At 38.0% G+C, this 22,166-nt stretch overlaps 2 protein-coding genes across 2 annotated transcripts; one reads left to right on the top strand and one right to left on the bottom strand.

The window, feature by feature from the left end:
- The first annotated feature begins 4,030 nt into the window (after positions 1-4,030).
- Positions 4,031-12,099, top strand: LOC103436536 (calmodulin-binding transcription activator 2-like). The gene is made up of 13 exons (XM_008374967.4): positions 4,031-4,202; positions 4,289-4,408; positions 4,871-4,986; positions 5,152-5,240; positions 5,482-5,524; positions 6,322-6,499; positions 6,688-6,801; positions 6,959-7,257; positions 7,717-8,217; positions 8,801-9,492; positions 9,874-10,456; positions 10,910-11,233; positions 11,679-12,099. The coding sequence occupies exons 1-13, from the start codon at positions 4,163-4,165 to the stop codon at positions 11,790-11,792; spliced, it is 3,213 nt and encodes a 1,070-aa protein (XP_008373189.1). The 5' UTR covers positions 4,031-4,162; the 3' UTR covers positions 11,793-12,099.
- A 4,855-nt stretch (positions 12,100-16,954) lies between these two features.
- Positions 16,955-20,494, bottom strand: LOC103436580 (tobamovirus multiplication protein 1-like). The gene is made up of 11 exons (XM_070821622.1): positions 20,205-20,494; positions 19,970-20,060; positions 19,826-19,878; positions 18,648-18,740; positions 18,478-18,549; positions 18,288-18,360; positions 18,024-18,069; positions 17,854-17,917; positions 17,704-17,757; positions 17,545-17,622; positions 16,955-17,267 (listed from the first exon to the last, which is right to left on the bottom strand). The coding sequence occupies exons 1-11, from the start codon at positions 20,394-20,396 to the stop codon at positions 17,175-17,177; spliced, it is 909 nt and encodes a 302-aa protein (XP_070677723.1). The 5' UTR covers positions 20,397-20,494; the 3' UTR covers positions 16,955-17,174.
- Between the last annotated feature and the right edge of the window lie 1,672 nt (positions 20,495-22,166).

The raw sequence follows: 22,166 nt of genomic DNA, 5'->3' as shown, positions 1-22,166 counted from the left end.
AAATGCCTTGATTTCACATCTTGTGGAAGTTGTAACTGATCTTCGTTTAGGTCCTAGCTCAAGCAAGTCACCTGGCTTCAAGGAACCTAGTACTGTTGGTTCTTTGCCTCTAAATACCAGTCAACCTTCAGGCCTAGGTGAATTTGGTCGTTATAAGCAGACTGTCTTAACCTCTGAGAAAAGGAAGATGTGCTTTTTATATGATGTCAAAGGAAGTGCTGAGATGATGAATGCAGTAAAAGGGCCCAAGATTGACCCAGCGTCGTTAATGGAAACCATTAAGCCTCTACATCTAAATCAATCTTTAGGCCAAGGTGAACTTGGTCAGAATAAGATACAAGCTGTAGTAAACTCTGTAGGAACTAAAAGGTGCTACTTTGGTGAAGGTGGAAGAAGTACTAAGATTATGATTGCACCAAAAAAGTCTAAGATCAATTCTGATTTGTCATTGAAAACAGATAAGCCTCCAAAGAGAGAGCTTCTTCTTTTTAAAGATCCAGAAAGCTGCGTTTTTGGATCAGGAATAACTTCTAATGCAAAAGAGGAAAGCAAAACAAACCTTGATCTCTTTCTACATCTGTAGCTTCGTATTGACTATATTTATACAAAACTTTGTAGCTTTGTTTGAAAACATATAAGCCTCGGAAGAGAGCTTTTTATTTCTGAATTTGTATGTTGTACTGAAATAAATGTAATATGTTTTGGACATAGATAGATTGGGGTTGTGCCTCTTTACTTTCTTTCTAACTATGATGTTCACCTTGAGTTATTAATCCACTCAAACTTGCTTAAGCCTTATGGCCACCTTGAATTATTGTTCTCTAGTACTTACATGATTAGTAAGCAACAAGGTTTTCACAAAATGTTCTTTCTGTTATCTTGAATAAGGTTTTATATAGGGAATGAAAAATATTGTGTTAAGACTCGTTTGGAAGTACTTTTAAAATGCCTAAAAGAACTTTTGGTGTTTTTTCTTTTTTTTTCTTTGAACAATCCTAAGTAAAATGCAAGTGAATTCTATAAAATCACTTGAAGTGCTTCATAAAAGAAGCACCAACTTGTGCTTCTTGCAGGAAGCACTTTAAGTGCTTTTGGAACCCCAAAAAATTTTCTCGAAAAGCGTTTTCAGTCATTTTAAAAACACTCTCAAATGAGCATTTAGTACCTTGCATATGTTCATTTCGTTTTCATAATTTCTTTTTTTTCTTATTTCTTAAATCTTTTGTAGTCACGTTTGTAGAGATTTTGGTTCAACTAGCAACCGTAGATGGCGTTTTACCGCAGTGACGGAAAAAAATAATGCCTATAAACCCTAATGCATGTTCGATACTACTGATGGCCTCGCCCCAAACATTTAATGATTTAATCCACTGACCCTGCAATTTGTTAAAAAAGAATACAAACTAACTACCAATTATCCTGTATATATAATTGTCTTTGGCAAAGATAAGCAAATTCTATTTATGGCATGTTCCTTAAAAAGAATGACTAACCTAATTCTTGAAAAAAGAATGACTAGCCTAATTCTTTAAAAAGAATGACTAGCCTAATTCTTACCACAAATTTTTGTTGAAACTTAAATGCCCTCCTAAACTAAAAATCTTCTTACGGTTGATATCTGGCAAAAAGAAGCTTAACTAATGATGTTCCTGTTCGGTGTTTATGTTCCTCATATAACTCCCTTTGCATGCATGGTGAACTCTTATGTAAATTTTGAAAGGTGTCTTAATGGAATCTTTTGTTAGGCTCTTAAGCTCTCTTGCAAAGTTAATAGAGTGTCGGGCGTGCCACTGTTGGCCAAGACCAACATATTGTAGATTGATTTAAGTGTTTGTAAGTCATTTGCTTGCGCCACAAGTTAACTGAGCTTCTTGATCAAATGATTGTTTATGGAGAGATTAAGTCCATAATAAGTTCTTTTATGTGCCTTGAAGACAATAACTTTCAATTCATGTTGAATGCCAAGTCATTATAAATTAACCAACAATAGTGCGAACTAGTTCATAAATGTTAGTCGGAAGAATTAAGACAGAAAGGAAAGATAAACAAACATTGAACATATATTTAAGGTGAAAAAATTGTAGGAATTCATAAAGTGTTAATGAAGTTGACAGCAAAATGCATGAAATGATGATAACTAAAATAGTAGATACAAGTGTTTAAACAAAGTTTCAACCTATTCGGGTAAGATCAGCTATATGTCGGGTAAACTCCTTACAACTACAAGGTACAAGCTTAATGGGGAAATATGAAATTAACGACAAGGAAATCGATAAATAGAGCTAAACCTATAAATATGGTGGCTGACTATAAAAGGAATGTAAGGTAAGTGACAACGCTTTTAAGAGTCATTTTGATAGTTGAGTTGAGTGTCATTTTCTTCTTATTCTCTCGTTGCTTCTATAGAGCTTTCTTCCATGTGAATTTAGCTTTTTTGGCTTTGATACATTCCCCCTCTACCAAGTGGTAGATGTGATTGTTGATAGAAGATGAGTCTCCACTTAGATAACCGATCCTAGATCTTCTTGAAATTACAAGTTTTGTCATGGAAAATCACTTTTTCTGCAAAACCTGCCTGCAAAACAACTTCTTCGGTGTGAATAGGGGTTAATTTGATGCCCAAAACCACCACGTCAAAGCACTTTTCTTGTAAAAACAAAAAACAAACACATTTCAAATGTTGGACTGGTTACTGTTCAAATGTGTTAAAATTAAATACCCATCAAGCAGCCAGTTATTCTTTAAGGGAATTGGGCCGCGACATCGGCCCAATGTTCATTTTTATCGAAACAGTTACATGTCAACTATGTCGTGCATGCAAATTTTTTGCAATGATTAACTAACGATTAAACCCACAAAACAGGCTAATTAACAAACACCCAAGGAGGGGGAAAGGTGTTTTCCCAAAGGGTCTCTGTTGTAACTCATAAAAGGATTTGAGAGAAACTTAATACAGAAAGTTATGAGTGGTAAATTGGTACCAGTTTCTCTAGCTGACTTGGCTATTTATATTAGAAGTTGCATGCATGTTGTGTGCGAGCATGGATGCACTATGCTAGACAAAGGTAAAATTGTCATCTTGTGCTTGTAAACCACATAGCGTATTCTTCTAGATTTGTTTAATTCATGCCTCCACATATATCATTGGCCTATTGAATCATATTAATCATATCTTGAGAGATTGTAGCAGGACTTTAAGTATTTGGGAGACATCAAACTGCCAAACTAGCTTGTTAACTCCTTTCTGAATGATTGGTAAAGTTAGTGACAACTTAGGAGATTTGTGGAGTGGAGCTTGAGAAAAAAAGAAAAAAGAAAAAGGACCCTCCTTTAGGGTCATCAATCTTGATGAAAATCAAGTTATGGTTTAAGAGGTAAAAACCATAGTTATCTTCTTGTTGTATGATGATTGATAAGAGTTATCATATAAGTTTAAAGATTCATTGTTTAAGAGGTAAAAACCACTGTTATCTTCTTGTTGTATGATGATTGATAAGAGTTATCATATAAGTTTAAAGATTCATTGTTTAAGAGGTAAAAACCACTGTTTTCTTCTTCTTGTTTTACTCTTTATTGACCTAAACTTGAATAGGATTCCACCAAATACAACAAGAAGCCACCCATCAAGGATACTATTAGTAATCATCCGTGAACATGATTCTCAATTGGTGCACCTCGTCACGTCTCTCATAATCAACCGTTGTCTGACTAGATCATGATAGTATACACAAAAATTATTAAATGTAGTCAAATTTAAAAAAAAAAAGAAATTGATATCATATTAGGTTGCCTATTGTGTGATTTCCAAACTCCCTCTCCCGTTAGTGTAAAATATGTTGTTGTACTTACAAAAAAAAAAAAAAAAGGTATTTGGAGGGAGCCAAAACATTTTTATGGAAGTCCTAACATTTTTGGGGTTAGATTAACCCTTCATTGAAAATGATGGTCTAATAATTTAACATTTGGTCAAAGAAAATAAATATAGAAAAAATGATCCAATTAAAAGGAGGGAAAATAAATAAATAAATATAATTCTCTTACATCCATCTCTACAAGGTTGACTTGACTCCTCACATACGATGATGACTTAAACAAACTTCTATTGTCTAGTTTGAATCAATTTGTGCTCAGCTCAGCTTCCTTGGCTTCAACTGGTCTTCCCATGTCGGAAAGCGGATCGTACCCTCAGGGCCCTCGATTAGGTCAGATTTCCAACCCTTAATTATCTCGAATTTCAATTCCTACACGATCAGTTTCTGATTGGTTTGATTTCGTTCGTGTTTTGCAGACTTTCAGCAATTACTTGTTGAAGCCCAACACCGATGGCTGCGGCCTGCTGAAATCTGTGAAATTCTTAGCAATTTTGAGAAGTTCCAAATCTCATCAGAGCCTCCGAACAAACCACCTAGTATGGTTAATTGGTTATTGACTTTATAATTAATTAACAAAATATTTGTTTAATTTCATATTTTGCTCTTGTTCGCTTCTGCAAAGTTGTATGTCATTCCCTCTTAATTGGTTTATATTAAGAAAAAATTACCAATTTGTTTAGGGCTTTTACAGATCAGCTGTCTGTAGACCCGGGCGTAGTCAAGTTGGCCAAAAAAGCTTGCTTGCCCCTCTGCACCTAAGTTCGAATCCCCATTTCTGTAGTTTAGTTTAAATTAGATTAGTGAAAAGCATATTGAGTGCCCCCTGAAGTCTCTGGATATCATCTTTTCTAATGAACCTTTTGATCATGTTAGGCAAATTCTGATGTAGCTTTTTATGTACTCTTTATGTACATAAAATGTGATTATGGGTTGTTGTCTCAGTTGTAGTATTTACACATAGAGAACATTCTGGTGTGGAACTTTTTCCACCATGCCAGGCGGTTCGCTCTATCTTTTTGACAGGAAGGTTCTGAGATACTTCAGAAAGGATGGACATAACTGGAGGAAGAAACGAGATGGCAAGACTGTGAAGGAGGCCCATGAGAAGCTAAAGGTAAGCTAAAGGTATCTGGACTCTGAGTGTTTGTAATAAATTTCTGCTAAAGACGATACTTATTTCAGTATGCCCCGAAAGGACGCTCGTGTAAATAATTGAAATCATTAAACTCAAGAAAGAGTTACTGGAGTCTGCGAGGTAACACTCTTCAGTTTATTTCAGGTTGGCAGTGTTGATGTTCTACACTGCTACTATGCCCATGGAGAAGATGATGAAAGTTTTCAAAGGCGCTGCTATTGGATGCTTGAGCAGTAAGTCTGAGTTATAGACGTTTATTCATATATTTAGATGCACACTGTGTTTGGTAATTAAAATCATGTATTTCACAGTGGACTGTTCATGCCTTTCCATAAAGATCCAAACTTTTATGCTTATATTTCTTTTCGGAAAGCACAAATACAGTTAGATTTCTACAGTTTTCTGTTTTTTAAAACTTCTCTTTTCTTTTTCAAGGTTTCTGTTTTTAATTTTATGTACTTGTTCAATGTGCAGGGATTTAATGCACATAGTTTTTGTTCATTACTTGCAAGTAAAGGTATTACTATCCTCCTCCTAGTTCTTAATCTGCTTTTCATTCCCTTTATTGTTTATGTTATGTAGACCATCTTTAATCCAGTTAAAGTACTTGATCATGCTACTCTCTTGAGTCTTCCTATTTCCTAACAGTTAATCTAAGGAATTAATAGCAGGGCTGCAATTTTTCTTCATGTAAAAATAATACTCTAGTTGGATTTCGAAGTTCCAATCACTAGCTGCCACAATTTTCCCCTCATTGACCTCTCCGTAAAGCATAAGATGTTGATTGAGCCACATTCTTGGCATAATACAATATATTTATTTATTTAATTTTCTTGGATCTCTCTCTCTCTCTCTCTCTCTCTGTGAGGTTGACTTGATCCAAAATTCCAAATAGCAGCAATTGTTGTAATTCTTCAATTCTCAAGAAAGACAGAAATTACAATAGGGGTGAAACCTCATGAAATCTTGATCTGAAGGATAGGTTTGTAGAAAATAGAGGGGGTGTACAAAAGAAAAAGGTACAAAGGAAAGAGAGGAGGGCCAGTAGTTTCACAATTGCAGTTTGCATGATAAAAATGCCTTGCACAGTTCAGATATTTGACCTTGGCCACGTACTTTCTCAAAATTGCATTTTTTTGACGTTAAGACATTTGAGTGTAAGCTTTTTTCAGAGTCAATACTGAAATTTGTCTAAGTATCTCAAACCAGTTTATCTCACCTGTGCATACTTTTTTTATTGTTGGTGCTTTCTGAAATTTTTTATGCATAAAATATATTTGCTTGTGATTTAGCTTTTGGTTATTTTGTTATTAGGGTAATAGGGCAAATGCAGGAGGCATAAGAGAGAATGATGAGGTTGCAGCGGATCTGCAAAAGGGCAGCCCCTGGACTTCTAGCCCTTCTAATAGCAATGGCAGAGCACCTTCAGGATATACAGATTATGCAAGCCCAAGCAGCACCCTTACATCATCATGGGAAGATGTTGATTCCGGTATTCTTTTTCTCTGACTTTGTTAAAAGAGGATATCTTTTACATGTCATTTTTCTCTTATTTTGGGTCGAGAATCTACGGTCTTCATTTGGGAAATGATGCATATAATGAATGCCAAATTGACTGTGAAACTCGCACACTTCTTAAATATGCACAAGATCTTCCATTTAACATGTGAGTTGATGCAGGAGATAGTCGCCAAGCAAGTTCCTTATTTCACTCAGTTTTTGAGTCACCAAAAATGGGGAATGGTCCTCTCGTGGACAATGCGGAGATTGATCCCTCACTGCATTCAAGTTTAAGTAATGCACTTTCTTTCTGCTTTTTTTTTTTTTCTTTTTTTTTTTCGTGGGGTGTGGGGAAGGGATTTTGCCTGTTTATTTATCTTTATTTGAATGGATTCATCCAATACCCTCTTATGTGGTGTAACACAGTGATTTGATTTTACAATCTTATCAGAAAATCATGATGGCCAGTCATCAATTCATGGAGTATACAGGCCAGAATTTGACAAAGATCAACATTATTTCACTGATGACTCTACTTGTGTGATTGATTCTCAAAAAACACTTGGTGTGGGATCTTGGGAAGAAATATTGGAACAATGCACAATGGGATTACATGATGGAACTTCTCATGCATCAATGTCTTCCACCCAAATTAGTTCTGCTGGAGTTCCCCTTGAACAACAAACTTCTGGGAATAACCTGTTAAAGGAGGAGTTTGGGAGTTCTCTGCCATTGCAAACAAATTGGCAGGTATTTAATAGCTTCTGTGTTTTTTTTTTAATCTGTAGTTGGCATGCTCCTTAGCTTATATCATTTGGGCTTATTGATACAGATAATTGCTGAAATGAGGTGCAATGCTTCTTCCATGTGTATGCCCTGGGTTTTTATGTTTTATTGAACTGCATCACTACTTATTGTTTTATATATAGACATCCAAAAGAGCTGAGGTATTGAATTTTATAAGGTCCAAACAATAATGCAAGTATACGGTAAAAAACCTGGTCTATTAACAAGGAGCATCTCTGCTTGTTAACTGACTGCCCAACAATTTTAATTTCATATTTTGGTTTGCGTGATTTCAACCATGGATTCTCTGATTTGCTACATATATTTATTTGTCACCTTTTTGTATCTTGTAAACAGCATGGATTTCTCAAATTATGAAATAAGAATTACGTTAATTTTCTAATTGTTACATTCTTTATCCAGTTTCCTTTGGGAGACAATTCACTGCAGTTGCCTGAGTGGTCCCTGGATCAGTCGGTGAATTTGCAAAGAACTCTTGATGCGAATCTGAGCAATGCTCCAGACCTTGTTGGTGCTCATCTCAATCAGCGAAATGAGCAGCTTGTGCAGGACAACCTTCAAGCACAGCTTACAAATGCAGAATCTCAAAGTTTAATCATATCAAGTTCTGAGCATGATGTTCCGAAAGATGGGAATATCAACTATGCTTTCACTTTGAGACAGCAATTATTAGATCGAGAAGAGGGTTTGAAGAAAGTTGACAGCTTTTCTAGGTGGGTTTCCAAGGAACTTGGAGAGGTAGATGATCTACAGATGCAATCCTCATCTGGTATTTCATGGATCACTGCTGAATGTGGAGATGTAGTTGATGATTCCTCGTTGAGCCCCTCTATCTCCCAGGACCAGCTTTTCAGCATAGTTGATTTTTCACCAAAGTGGGCATACACAGACTCTGAAATTGAGGTACAAAATTCTGAACCATATTATCATACACCTTAAAGCAAAAAAATTAAAAAATAGGGCAGAAAAATAGTAACTTGTATATTGGACTGAGTTTCTGCCACGTAAATATATCTAGTCAGATGCTCACTAGGATGTATCCTTAGAGATGGTTTTTGCACCAAAATAATTTCCTTGATGAAAATGTATTTTATAACATGCCATTGTTCCATAAGCATGATTACTCTGATCAAGTCTAACTTTTAGTTAGACATTGTACATCGTGCTTAGGACTTCTTGCAATACTAACATGTTCCACTCACGGAGCAGAAAAGAAAGAAACCTACTATTTAATTTCTATTACTTTTATACTTGAGATTTTTTACATATTTTGGTTTTGCTTCTCATCTGTTCCCACTTAATCAGTTTTGCTGTTATATTTGTTCTTTGGTATCTGTCTTCCAACTCAATTTCAATAATTGAGTAAGGCTACTATCAAAGGATCTATTGTCTCCATTTATTTGTAATGGGCTACAGAATATGTTGACATGTCTAATGTAGATCTGATGGTTTTCATTGTTATCTCATTCTTCTTAATGTGAAACAGATTCTGGTTTTTGGAACATTCTTGGTAAGTCAAAAGGAGGTAACAAAATACAGCTGGTCTTGTATGTTTGGGGAGGTGGAAGTTCCAGCAAAGGTTTTAGCCAGTGGAGTTCTTTTCTGTTTTGCTCCACCTCACAGTGCCGGGCAAGTCCCCTTCTATGTAACTTGTTCCAACAGGTTAGCTTGTAGTGAAGTAAGAGAGTTCGATTATCAAGTGGGCTCCACCAAAGGTTTAGATATGACAGATATATGCAATGACACTGCACACGAAATGCATCTTCACTTACGTCTTGAGAGTTTACTGTCTCTGAGGTCTGTCAGCCCTTCAGGTCACCTGTTTGGAGGTGTTAAGGAGAATCGAAACATAATTAGTAAAATCATATCACTGAAGGAGGAAGAGGATTATTTACATGCAGCAGAACCAACAGTAGCGAATTATTTGCTCCAAAATGAAGGGATGGAACATCTTATAAAGCTGATGAAAGAGAAGTTGTACACTTGGCTACTTTATAAAGCAATAGAAGATGGTAAAGGACCAAGTGTATTAGATGCTGAAGGACAAGGTGTGCTACATTTAGCAGCTGCCCTTTCCTACAATTGGGCCATAAAACCCACTGTAACTGCGGGAGTTAGTATCAATTTTCGTGATGTTAATGGATGGACCGCCCTTCATTGGGCTGCATTCTATGGCAGGCAAGGACATCAGAACCCTTACCATTTTATTTTAGTCTAGCTTCTGTTGAATCTTATCTACCTATGTTGTCTACTAAGGGCTTGGCTTATACACTTCCCTTGGAGCCCATTAAAGCATCCCAAGTTTGTTTTACCATACTTTTGCAAAGCTTGATCTTATCTAAAATATGTGAGATGAGGATGCCATTGGACAATTGACTTTTTTCTCTGAAACATGGAGTAGGTGCCACTAGTTAACTAGTGATTTCATAGTAACCCGCACTTTTTAAGCTCTAAGCTATATATGTCATTTATCTTTTACCATTATAAATTTCTTCAAATTTCCAACACCTTACATTTACTCATTTGTTTTTTTATTTCCTGAACCTATGCCAAATTCAGAGAGCAGACAGTTGCAGTCCTTGTCTCTCTTGGTGCCGATCCTGGAGCACTGACCGACCCGTCTCCAGAGGTACCTTTGGGTAGAACACCAGCAGACCTGGCATCTGTGAACAGTCACAAAGGAATTTCAGGCTTCCTCGCAGAGTCTTCCCTGACCACTTTCCTTAAATCCCTTACAATGAATGATGCAAAGGAAGATAGTGCTGCAGAAATATCTGGAACAAAAGTTGTCAAAACTTTTTCAGAACGGATAGCTACACCTGTGAGTTACGGTGATATGCCCGATGCGCTGTCACTGAAGGACTCACTTACTGCTGTAACTAATGCTACCCAAGCTGCTGATCGTATACAGCAAATGTTTAGGATGCTGTCATTTGAGAGGAGACGAATTACTGAGCATGACATTGATGAGTTCGGAATGCCGGATGAGAGAGCAATTTCACTCATAACTTCCAAATCACACAAGGTGGGACCGGTCAAAGGGTTTGCTCATACTGCTGCAGTTCAGATACAGAAAAAGTTTCGTGGTTGGAAGAAAAGAAAAGAATTCCTGATAATTCGCCAGAGAATTGTTAAAATCCAGGTCCGCTACAATTTTATTCCTGCTGATTATTATTGTTATCATTATATACTTTGATCATAAAAAGAAAAAACAATCTTATTGTGGCACAAGTGATCCATATAAAGCTCTCTATAAAAGTACTTTGACCATGGGTTGTTTCGCATATAAAAGTTAGTACTTTTAGTTTTCTTGTACAAATGATGGAAAGGGTTGTAGACTTGTTAATTTTGGGACCACTTAGGGTTTGACTGGATCCTGGTCTTATTCTCCACTTTTATTAACTATTTGATTTCAAGTGGGCTCCTAATTGTATATTTTCTCCATTTCCCATGCTGTTAACTTTTGCAGCGGTTAAGTAAAATGAATTTCGAGGCGAACTTTTGAAAAACCCTCTTTTATCTTTCTGGGTATTACTTTTCTGAATTATTTTACTACGGCTGTGAATGCTAATTTCCCATTTTTCATTTTATAAAGGCCCATGTAAGGGGACACCAGGTAAGGAAACAATATAAGGCAATCACCTGGTCAGTTGGAATTCTGGAGAAAGTTATTTTGCGTTGGAGACGTAAGGGGACTGGTTTACGAGGATTCCGACCGGATGCAGTTGCCAAGATTCCGAGCCCACAACCTGTGCCCTCAAACGAGGATGATTATGACTTTCTTAAGAAAGGAAGAAAACAAACAGAGGAAAGGTTACAAAAAGCACTCACTAGGGTAAAGTCTATGGTTCAGTATCCAGAGGGAAGAGCTCAATACCGTAGACTGCTAAATGTTGTCGAAGGATTCCGTGAAACAAAGGTATTGATGGATCTAAACTTGTGCATTTTGCTTTCATAGTCTTATTATTTGAGTTACTTTTTGTAGAACCGAATTTTCAATTGCGCTTCATTTTGTCTTTAGTTAGTTTACTTGTGTTCTTGGTGAACCCCGATGACATTTTTGGATATAGTTTAGTGATACTATGCTATGGTTCGCTGTCGCTGATGTTTTGCATTTCTTGTCGATCATAAGGACCTGCTAATTAACGTGTTTGTTTTTGGTTCAGTTTTCTTTTCTAAAGTTAAATATTCTTGCAGATATTTTGCTTTTCTACCTTGCTGTGTCTGAATTCATTATAGAAAAAAACATGTTCATACGTTTATTGGATGTCGCTGTGTCATTTACTATTAGACGATTAATGGAACCGTTAAGCAATACCAATCCACTTTGATAGCACGTTTTGCATGTTATGGACTATCGGCAGGTAAGTGGTATGGCTGTCGAGGGATCAGAAGAAAAGGCCGAGGGTGGTGAGGATCTAATCGATATTGACAAGTTGTTGGATGATGACACTTTCATGTCTATAGCATTTGATTGAGCCGACTCTTGAGTTACGCGACCTGTACATTACACATGACTGGCATCCTTATACTGGTTCGGAGATCCTGGTTCATGTGTGTATATGTTTAATGAACTTAGGGAATTGTTTACGATATTCCGCGTTCTGCAGGAGCACGCGGGAGTGTAGTGAGGACAACCAAAACTTACTCCTGCTCACAGAATTTGAATGTAGTTGTAATTTTATGTATGTTTTTCACCCCAGTGGAGGGAAATGTGTAGTGTATACTCGTTACAATTTGTTTAGGACGTTGAATAAAACTTCATAATCGCTAATTTATTTATAACCTGTGTTTATACCATACTTAGGGCTTCCGTATTTAGACCTCGTATAAATACTCGGAGGATTTAAATGTAATTATGTAATAAATAGAGGGGTAAATATGTAATAAGTGAGGAGCATTTATTCTATAAAATGACCCTTCACCCTCACAATTAGGGAGGCCAACTCTTAGGCCATACCCTTACCCTCTCGGTGCTCTCATCCTCATAGAGAAGCTCTCTCTCTCCCTCTTCAACATCTCAAAGAAATACAATAATCAGTGTGAACGTAGCCCAAACGTTGGGGTGAACCACGATACATCTTATGTTATTTACATTTCTTGTAGATTCACGGTCGGATTTACGTTGTTCCAAGACCTCCGGTTTTGTGCATCAACATTTGGCGCCGTTTGTGGGAAACGACACAAAAAACTATGTCGGTTCTTTTTCATTTCTTCACATCCACCGTGAATCTGAAAAATCTGCAAAAAAAACTCAGGAAACCAAATACTCTCTCTCCCCCTCTTTCTCTTTCTAAACACACAGAGAGAAGGATAGAGGAAGACTCAGATACACTCGAAACCTTCGCAGATCTCTCTCTGTTGCTTGTTTAAATCTTCTCACTCTAACACTACAGTAGTCTGGATCTGTTGATTTTCATAATCTATGGAAACAAGTTCCTTCATTCCTTCATCTTCATCTTCATCTGAAAACTTGTACACATTTTCAGCCTTGATTATCCCATCATTCGGTCTGGATTTGTTGACTATAAGTGCAAACAAGTGCCCTCATGACCTGACAGGTTTCCATGTTACTGCTGCTTGTGTCAGATCATGCCCAATATTTGTGCAACGGGGTAAGTTTCGAGTCTTGAAGCGTAAGATTGCAAGAATCCCCCTACAGTTATGGACTCACAATCCTTCATCGGTGTCAACTACGGCCAGGTCGCCGACAACCTCCCGCCGCCCTTTCTCTGCCTAAACTCCCCCATCCCTTCTCCAAACGAGCACACTCACGATGCCATTTTGACTCTACTGACGTGCTAATGTGACCATCGATGACGACGAGAGTCTAGCACAGCCTGGGCCACCCTCCGCCGTAGCAGACCGAGTCGTTTCACTACCCCCGCTACGATTCTAACAACACCAAGCGTTCTAGGCCGTCATGCTCTTCCTCATCGGGCTCGCCCTCCTCCTCTTCACTGACCCAGGAGGTCAACTCCGTCGCGCCCGCTAAACCCAATTCCTTTTTTGTGGAACCGAAGCCTGAGACGGCGACGGATCACGAAAAACTGATGGACCTGAACAAGAATGCTATTGGGAACGGTGGCTTCACTTCTCTGTTGAGTGGATTTTGGTTGTGGTGGCTGTGTTGTGTGTTTGCAGTGGTGTAGAAGGTCTTGGTGTGAATTGGGGAACGATGGCAACCCATAAGTTGCTGCCGGAGATGGTGGTTCAGATGCTAAAGGATAGTGGGATTTAGAAGGTGAAGCTTTTCGATGCAGAGGAGTCGACCATGAGTGCCTTGGCTGGCAGTGGTCTTGAGGTCATGATTGCTCAGATCGACACCATCACCCCTGACAACAAAATCCCAGTTCACCGGCGCTGAGATCCACCGCATCGTTTCCGATGCTGCTGGAGCTGACAGCCCCAACTGACGCGTCTGCTTCTACGTCTCACCTTAAGAGTGGACACGCTTCACGCTGCGCAGGATCCCGGGATCTTCCAAGTGCATGAGCAGATTTTCCTCCCTCTTCAGCTTGTTTAAAGTGCACCGTTGCTGCAAAACACAACCAAAAGTTCGATAAAAGGACTTGAAGAGTCGAATCCTAGTGCTACGGTGCGGGTTGTGGAAGATGGTGCTAGTGTAAAAGATGCACGTGGCCGTCGGTCCTACGACGATTGTGGCCGTTGTCACCCCGGAGAAGATAGTCGTCTCCAATTGCGGCGATTACTGCGTTGTGCTTTGGCGTGAAGAATGACGCCATTCAAGTGGACCAAGGAGAAAACCCAGATTTGGGACACCGACGACCAGGAAAGCCATGGGGAAACAGAGAACTTGAGTGCCATCTGCACTCTGCAAAGTAAAAGCAAAAGTAAAGCAGAAAAAGAAAAAGAAAAAAGGAGAAAAGAAAAGCAGTAGGAACAGAAAAGCAAAAAGAAAAAGGGAAAAAGAGAAGTGAGAATGGATGGGCATGACCAAAGCAAGTGGGTTTGCAAGCAAAAAATACCTTACAAAACAAGGTGGACAGAGAAGGAGCGGGGAGATCAAGAAAAGCAGAAAGCAAAAGCAAGGAATAAACACCCCACCATAATGATGTGGTTTACTTTCCTTATTTTTGAATGATGTAATTTATTTTTCATATCTTTCGGAGATATCTGTATAAATCCCATCAGAGGGTAAAAAAAAAAAAAAAAAAAACGTCAAGCCCAAAATAATGGGCTGGAGTGTTATGGGGAGGGCGAAGGCCCATATGCCCAAAAGAGCCAAGCCCGCTATTATCACCCACTAGGTGATCAAAAGTACGCCTAGTACTTCAAAATTATACATGAGCACTACTACTCATGTCAATCATACATAAATTATACATAAGAACTACTCATGTCAATCATACATAAACATTCATGAGCATCACTCATATCAATCATACATAAACATTCATGAGCATCACTTATGTCAACATTCATAAGCATCACTCATATCAATCATACATAAACATTCATGAGCATCACTTATGTCAACATCCATGAGCATCACTCATGTCAATCAACATAAACATTCATGAGCATCACTCATGTCAATCAGCTTCGAAAGCTTCATTTACAAAAGCTCTAGCTTCAAAAGCTTCATTCACAGAGCTCTAGCTTCAAAAGCTTCATTTACAAAGTTCCAGCTTCAAAAGCTTCATTTACAAAAGCTCTAGCTTCAAAAGCTTCATTTACTTCAAAAGCTTCATTTACAGAGCTCTAACTTCAAAAACTTCATTTACAAAAGCTCTAGCTTCAAAAGCTTCATTTACAGAGCTCCAGTTTCAAAGCTTCACTTGCAAAGCTTCACCTACAAAGTTTCAGTGCAGGGTATACAAATACCGCCTCCGAACAACCGCCACTTCGGCCCATACATGGATTCAATTTGAAGTCTCCAGCCAACAGACTCTATTGACCGAAGACTTGGGGGACTACATTATGTACCATATATTGGGCCTCAACTGGGCCTCATAAAAAAATACTTGGGGGACTTAACCCATTATTTATGTATTGAGGAGCGATCCCTTATTCTATAAAATGGACTCTCATACTTTCATTAGAGAGCACCCATTATTCATGTATTGAGGAGCAATCCCTTATTCTATAAAATAGACTCCCTCACTTTCATTAGAAATCACCCATCACTTATGTATTGAGGATCGAGCCCTTATTCTATAAAAGGGACTCCTTCACCTTCCTTAGAAAGCATTACCGACTGCTAAACAACCGCCTCGCCGCGAGCACCAACTCTAGCCCATCATTTTTTGTATTGAGGAGCGAGCCCTTATTCTATAAAAAGGACTCCCTCACCTTCAAACGCCACAAGCCGAGCCAACCAAGGCAACATAAGCCACAAGCAGAGCAGCCTCGCAACATGTGCTACTTCTAGTTGAGCATAATTTCAGATTGGGTATCGCCTCATATCGAGTATCAGTTCTAGACGACATCTAGTTACTATAGCCCACACATGGACTGAATTTCAAGTCTCCAGCCAAAAGACTATCTTAACTGAAGACTTAGGGGACTAGTGTTTATACCATACTTAGGGCCTCCATATTTATACCTCGTATAAATACTCAGGGGACTCAAATGTAATTATGTAATAAATGGAGGGGCAAATATGTAATAAGTGAGGAGCCCTTATTCTATAAAAGGACCCGTCACCCTCACAATTAGGGAGGCGAATTCTTAGGCCATACCCTCACCCTCTCAGAGCTCTCATCCTCATAGAGAAGCTCTCTCTCTCCCTCTTTAACATCTCAAAGAAATACAATAATCAGTGTGGACGTAGCCCAAACGTTGGGGTGAACCACGATACATCTTGTGTTATTTACATTTCTTGCAGATTCACGGTCGGATTTACGTTGTTCCAAGACCTCCGGTTTTATGCATCAACAACCTGGATATTGTCATATGACTAAGCTTGGCAAATGAACTCATGTAAACATTAGATTTCAGACCGGCGGATACTATCGAAATAAAAATAATTCCCCCAATCCATTGAAATCTAGGACCGAATTGGATGTGTATCGGGCTGCTGGATTCTAATGGCATTGTGCACGTCCAAAGATTCTAGGTTGAACTGAATGCGAGAGACAGAATTGTCTTCGGATTTTCAACGGCCACTGGGGCCTACTAGACACCACGTGTTGTGCGGTGCTCTTCCAGTCCTTGGACCCTACCTCTAGCTGAGCCGTTTCTAGGATGGGTGAGCTGTTAAACAGAAAAGTTAACCGGAGGCCCACTAGACACCACGCATGTGCGGTGCTCTTCCAGTCTTTAGATTCTACCTCTAGCTGAGCTGTTTCCAAGGTAGCGGGGTGTTAAACAGAAAGATTAACTCTTCCCGAGGCCTCCGTTGACGTCTCTCACTAACGATGCTGTCAACCACCGCGTTCCGGTTTAGGAATTTTATCCTGATTCCTTTTGAAGTTTTCGTGAGGCGCGGTCTAAAATATGTTTATTCTTTCCCCATCAATGAGAAAAGGTTAAGTTTTATTACGAGACGGAACTAGTTGGTTTGAAAGTACCGGCATAATTCTTGCTGTGTTGTAGAGGGCGTTGATAGATACCGTTCCCATTGCTAGAAAAAAGCATATACAGGAGAAATAATAAGTAAAATACAAGAGAAATATTAAGTAAAGAATATACATGTAATTGAACTGAAGCAGGTCACACAATCATCAAACAAATTCAGTTTCAGTATTGGCTTAAAACATCCTATCATCACACAAAGGTGATACGCGACCGAGGGAAGCACTAACCGCGCAGGAACGAGGCTCTCCTCTTAAGAGTACTACCTACTTTTTTCCTCTTTCTTTCCCTGAATAGGTTGCTAGCGGCAGATAGAGCTTTCAACTTATGGGTTGGTATTGATCAGAAACACGTCTTGGGGGCAGCTTTCGCAGGATGAATAGCACCAAAGCCGATGGAACAATCTCCGCCAACTGCAAAAAGAAGTGAAAATAATTTATGACAGATAAAAGCGCTTATATAAGAAGCAGTCAAAGACACAAGTAGTCCATCGAGGTTTTGGTCCTTCCCTACGGGGATAGATTGTAATATTTTCACCCAGAAAGTCCCTTCCAAAGTGTGAAACAGATATAGGTAAGGTCCATTAGATGATCCGGTGAAGTAAAGACTACAGTAGCTAGACACTACATGAAACTCGTGTCATGGTGACAGCAATATACAAAATTCGAAAGTTCAGGATTTAATACTTGCCATGTAATAAACAAGGTTGAGGATGGGATGACCAATGACATCGACATCTGCATCTTTGTCAAATGCAGAAACTGCGAGCTGGAATACAATCACGAAAGAAGACCTTAGAAATTAATGACTTTTCTGGTTACATGTGCTTTGCAATTGAGAAGGACTTACCACAATGCATCTTATCAAGAAACATGTGCAGCAAATGCCTGTGACCCATCCAACCTGCCACGTAAATAAGTTAGGAACCATGATTCCTAACACAAATTGCAAGAATTGCGTTTGAAAACTGCCACTGATGAACGAAATATAAGCACAAACCTCCTCTAGCTTTTTTTGACGTCCTCTTGACTCAATGGGGAAGCGCCTTAGCATGATAAACAACCTAAAGTGATAAACAAGTCATAGTAAACACTTGTTTTATTAAAACCAGAATAAAATTAAAATCCGAAAAACTCGGATGCTTTCTCAGAGCTGACAAAAGTCCTTGCCTTCCACCATATATCAAGAATCCCAGAGCAGTACAAAATGAAATAACTGCAAACAAAATGAACATAAACATAAACGTAAATAGTTCAGCTTTTCCATCTGCATAATAGTTTTTCTTGCAAATGAAGTCACCATCGACTTAATGTGCTGACCAGGGATAATAATTGCCTACTGCAATGAACTTATTATTCATACTGCACAACTTGAAATTAGAGGGAAATAAATTAACAAAAGGCAAAAATATTAATATAATATCGACTTTTGACCTGAAAAGAAGATTCTAGCAACTTCTACGGCAACAGGACTTCTGCTTAATCTCAAGAAAATCCAAATGCACACCTATCATCATAACACAATGACCAGGAAACAGTGACGCCCGCAGTGTAGCAGCAAAATAAAATTAATCCAACATTGCGTCCAACCATTTTCAACAGGAAATACATCGTTTTGACTTACCTGTGTGAAGTATACAAGTCCATTTATAACATAATATGCAGGTCTAAGTTTATCTGTTGGAAGACTTCTGGCCTAAAAAAATCATAAAACAAATTAGATGACAGTAATTAACGGGGAACAGTGATTATTTCACATCAGAATCAAAGGCAAAGAAAAGTTGGTATACGTACCTGGTGATAGATCTCAGCCCAAAATAAGACAAGTAATGTATATGTGGAGAAAAATAGAAGTCCAGGAAGATCCATAAGCAGCATTTCAAGAGCCTACAAAACAATAAGGCAGTGTCATCAGAAGACGTTATATATCAAGATACTGCAATTAGTGAAAAGCATCGAAACACAGTGATGTTAGGGATCAAAGCTACAATAAATCGAACTCCGCTTTCAAATCTTAGAATTGCAGATGTATGACCCGTGAAGAGTATCATACATGATGCATGCTACTGGAGAACAAAACCAGTGCTATTGAAGGGTCATTATCATGCATTTCTAATTTAACTGCTCCAACAAATCTTAAAATATCAGCCTGGTCAAGCCCGAAGCCTATTTTCACAGTGCGGGAGAAACAGAAACTTATACGTACGTTATCCTTGCATTTACCATATAGGAGAGAAAAACTAAACAATGCTGTACGTGGTAGAAAATGTGGGAGAGCAATTACAATATACATGAGATTTTCTTACAAGTTTTATGTATCATCTTAATACCACTACTGCAACTCTTCAATATTCACACTTTGACTAGATAAGCTACACCTTTTTCTAAGATAAATTTATATACTTATACAAGGTTGAAGGTTCATATTTCACTGGTCAAACTCATAAGGGAAAATCTATATGATGAAGATGGAAATGTATTCCTGTGCTACGTTCCATGAAAGAAGAGGACCCTGCACATCCTGTTTATAATTTTCCAACATACTTAATTGATGGACCTACGCATTTTCAAGTATATTTTTCCATACCAAGCATGAGAAGAAGTTGGGGCTCCACCCTAAAAGCAATAAGCCCTTGCCAGGTTTCTTAACTCTATTAGGTGAGACAATTTTCACATCCTCGCGAATCACTATTGTTTTCCATGGAATATTAAAAGTCCTAAAAGTATGAAAATTGTTACTTAAACATCATACACTCGCCACTAGGCCATTGTGTCCCAGGTTCAAACCCTCACTGCTCCCCTTAGTGTAGAGTTTAGCTTAGAATATCGTTTGTACTAAAAAAAGCATCATCCATACACTCACGAAAAACACATTTAATAATCCTAGAACAGGACAACATTTATATATGTATGTGTGTGTAAAATTATACATAAATAATTGAGGAGTGCAAATCACAAATATAATATCATACCTTAGGTTTGATAAGGAAGACAGTTTTGAAGAGACCAAATAGGAGAGCCCTCACTGCCCAAATGCATTTTGGTTTTCAGACAAAAAACTTATACAATGAATTAACAAAAAAAAAAATTAATAAATTAATTAATTAAAAACTTACATCCATTCACTAGAAAGTTCATCAAATGGAAAACCTTTTGTATTGTCCACCCATATTCTGGCACTCTTAACTGTATGCGCACAAGTTGTACCTGAAAATCATCTTTTTATTTATTTATTATTATTTGAGCATGCTGCTGTAGCCAGCTTGGCTACCTTGAACGACGAGATCAATATGTTCCTTCCATAAAAAGAAAACATGATAAAAATGAGAATAACAATGTTGTTGATTGTACCAGTGCAACAAGGGAAACCAATCCATACGAAGCACACAAGATATAGTAAGTGCTGCTGCTACCACCGCCACTCCCCCATTGTTTCTTGTCCTGATTCCACCAATCCTGTAAGCCTCCGCCTTCGCCACCGCCACCGCCACCTCCACCGTCTCCGCTGAAATTAAACACTAAGCCCTTCCTGGCTATCATCATCACCGCCACCTCTTAATTCTCTCAAACAAAATAAACAGACTATGTTTTCTTCTATTTTGCTATTCACAGAGGAAACTAATTAGATTGGAATATGATTTCTGTCTGGAGAAGCAGAGAAAGTTGGCAAAATGACGGAGCCAAGTGGAAATGACACGCGGAGAAAGGAGACTAGGACACGGAGATGGTTTAGGCCACGTGTGGGTCAGCCATGTTCGTCGCTTTCGCGGCGGACTCCTCCTCACTGGATCGGATCTGGATTTTTTAGTGGAGTAATACTATTCATTTAATGTTTTTATACATTTTTATACCATCTTAGGTGACATTTGATATGAACAGCCATATCATTTGAAAAATTTGTAAAATTCAAGGAAAGAAAGAAGAAAGACTCTCGTATATTACAATCATCATTTAATTAACTATTTTTTCTTAATTATTAGTTTATTAAATAATGAACTAAATTTAAAAATATGATTAATTCAAATGATGTGGTTGTTCACATCAAATGCTACCTAAAATGGTATAAAAATATGGTACAAAAACATGATATGAATATCATTACTCTTTTTAGTGCGTGCATTTACCATTTGGTCTGCATGCACTATATAGCATCTAAACCACCCAAATAATCCAAGGCCTCCAATAAACCACATCACTCCATCATTGCTCACTATCGAAGCACCAAGTTCATTTTGGTGTTCGCTATCCACATATCAATTTTACATCCACGTTGTTCTATTAGTATATGTCATTTGATTATCTTTAATTTATTTAATCCGACTATTGAAGTTTAAGAGGAATGTGTAGAAAATAAAGAAGGATGTCTAGATAGCACGACCTTGTTCACTTAAGTTACAGAGATAAAATCAATCAACGGCTTCTAATACACCCCATCATTATATCTTTGATCACCACCTAAGTTATATTCTACGCTTAAGTTTATTTAAGTTACGGAAATAAAGTTTTAAAATTGAGCGCAAAAGTAAGAACACGTTGCTGAAACCAACTCAGCTAAACGTAGATATACAAATGTCACATGTACATTAGTTTTGAAAATTTGAGGGTTTTTCTTTGGAAATGAGTTACCCTGAGGAGTTAGCAGTTGACAAATTTCAGGGTTATTACAACATGAGATAACCATTTCTCTTAAATTTATCTTTCAAGGCGACAAATCCTCAGGTGGCATTTGGGGACGTTTAAAAGATACAGATTTAGGTAACTTGGTGTTCAGGCAACCAGTAGGTCACCTTCCGGAAACCCGACCACGTGACCACCAGCTGCTGTGATCACTGTTTCAATTCTTTTCGATGAACTGGATCGGTCACCTCTATTGAAAGATAAAAGAACCAAAACAAAAATCATACAACCTGAAAGATGTTATGCCGCTCAGAGACGAAGCCAGAAATTTCTTCCCATAGGGGCAACCAAAAACAACTAAGAAAATCTTAGTATAATATAGTTATAGTCAAGGAAGAAAATATCGGTAATATCGGAAATATCGGTAGTCCGAAAACACGGAAATATCGATGGAAATATCGGTAAAATATCGATATCGATAAAAATTACATGGAAACCACGGAAATTGTAAGAAAAACTTGGAAATTTTTATTGAAACTTTGTAGGATGTTTATTTAGTCAATTATCTATTAGTTTATCACAAAAAATTGGAAAGAAATGCATTGCATGATGGATTTAACATTATCAAGTTGATTATATAGCGAGCTGACAAATATTGTGAGTGTAGAAAATATGTAGTAATTAATGAAAGAAGTC

Source organism: Malus domestica, chromosome 05 (genome assembly GCF_042453785.1).
Source record: "Malus domestica chromosome 05, GDT2T_hap1".
Classification (NCBI taxonomy): domain Eukaryota; kingdom Viridiplantae; phylum Streptophyta; class Magnoliopsida; order Rosales; family Rosaceae; genus Malus; species Malus domestica.
The sequence above is the reverse complement of the archived record's forward strand: the minus strand, read 5'-3'. Positions and strand labels throughout refer to the sequence as shown.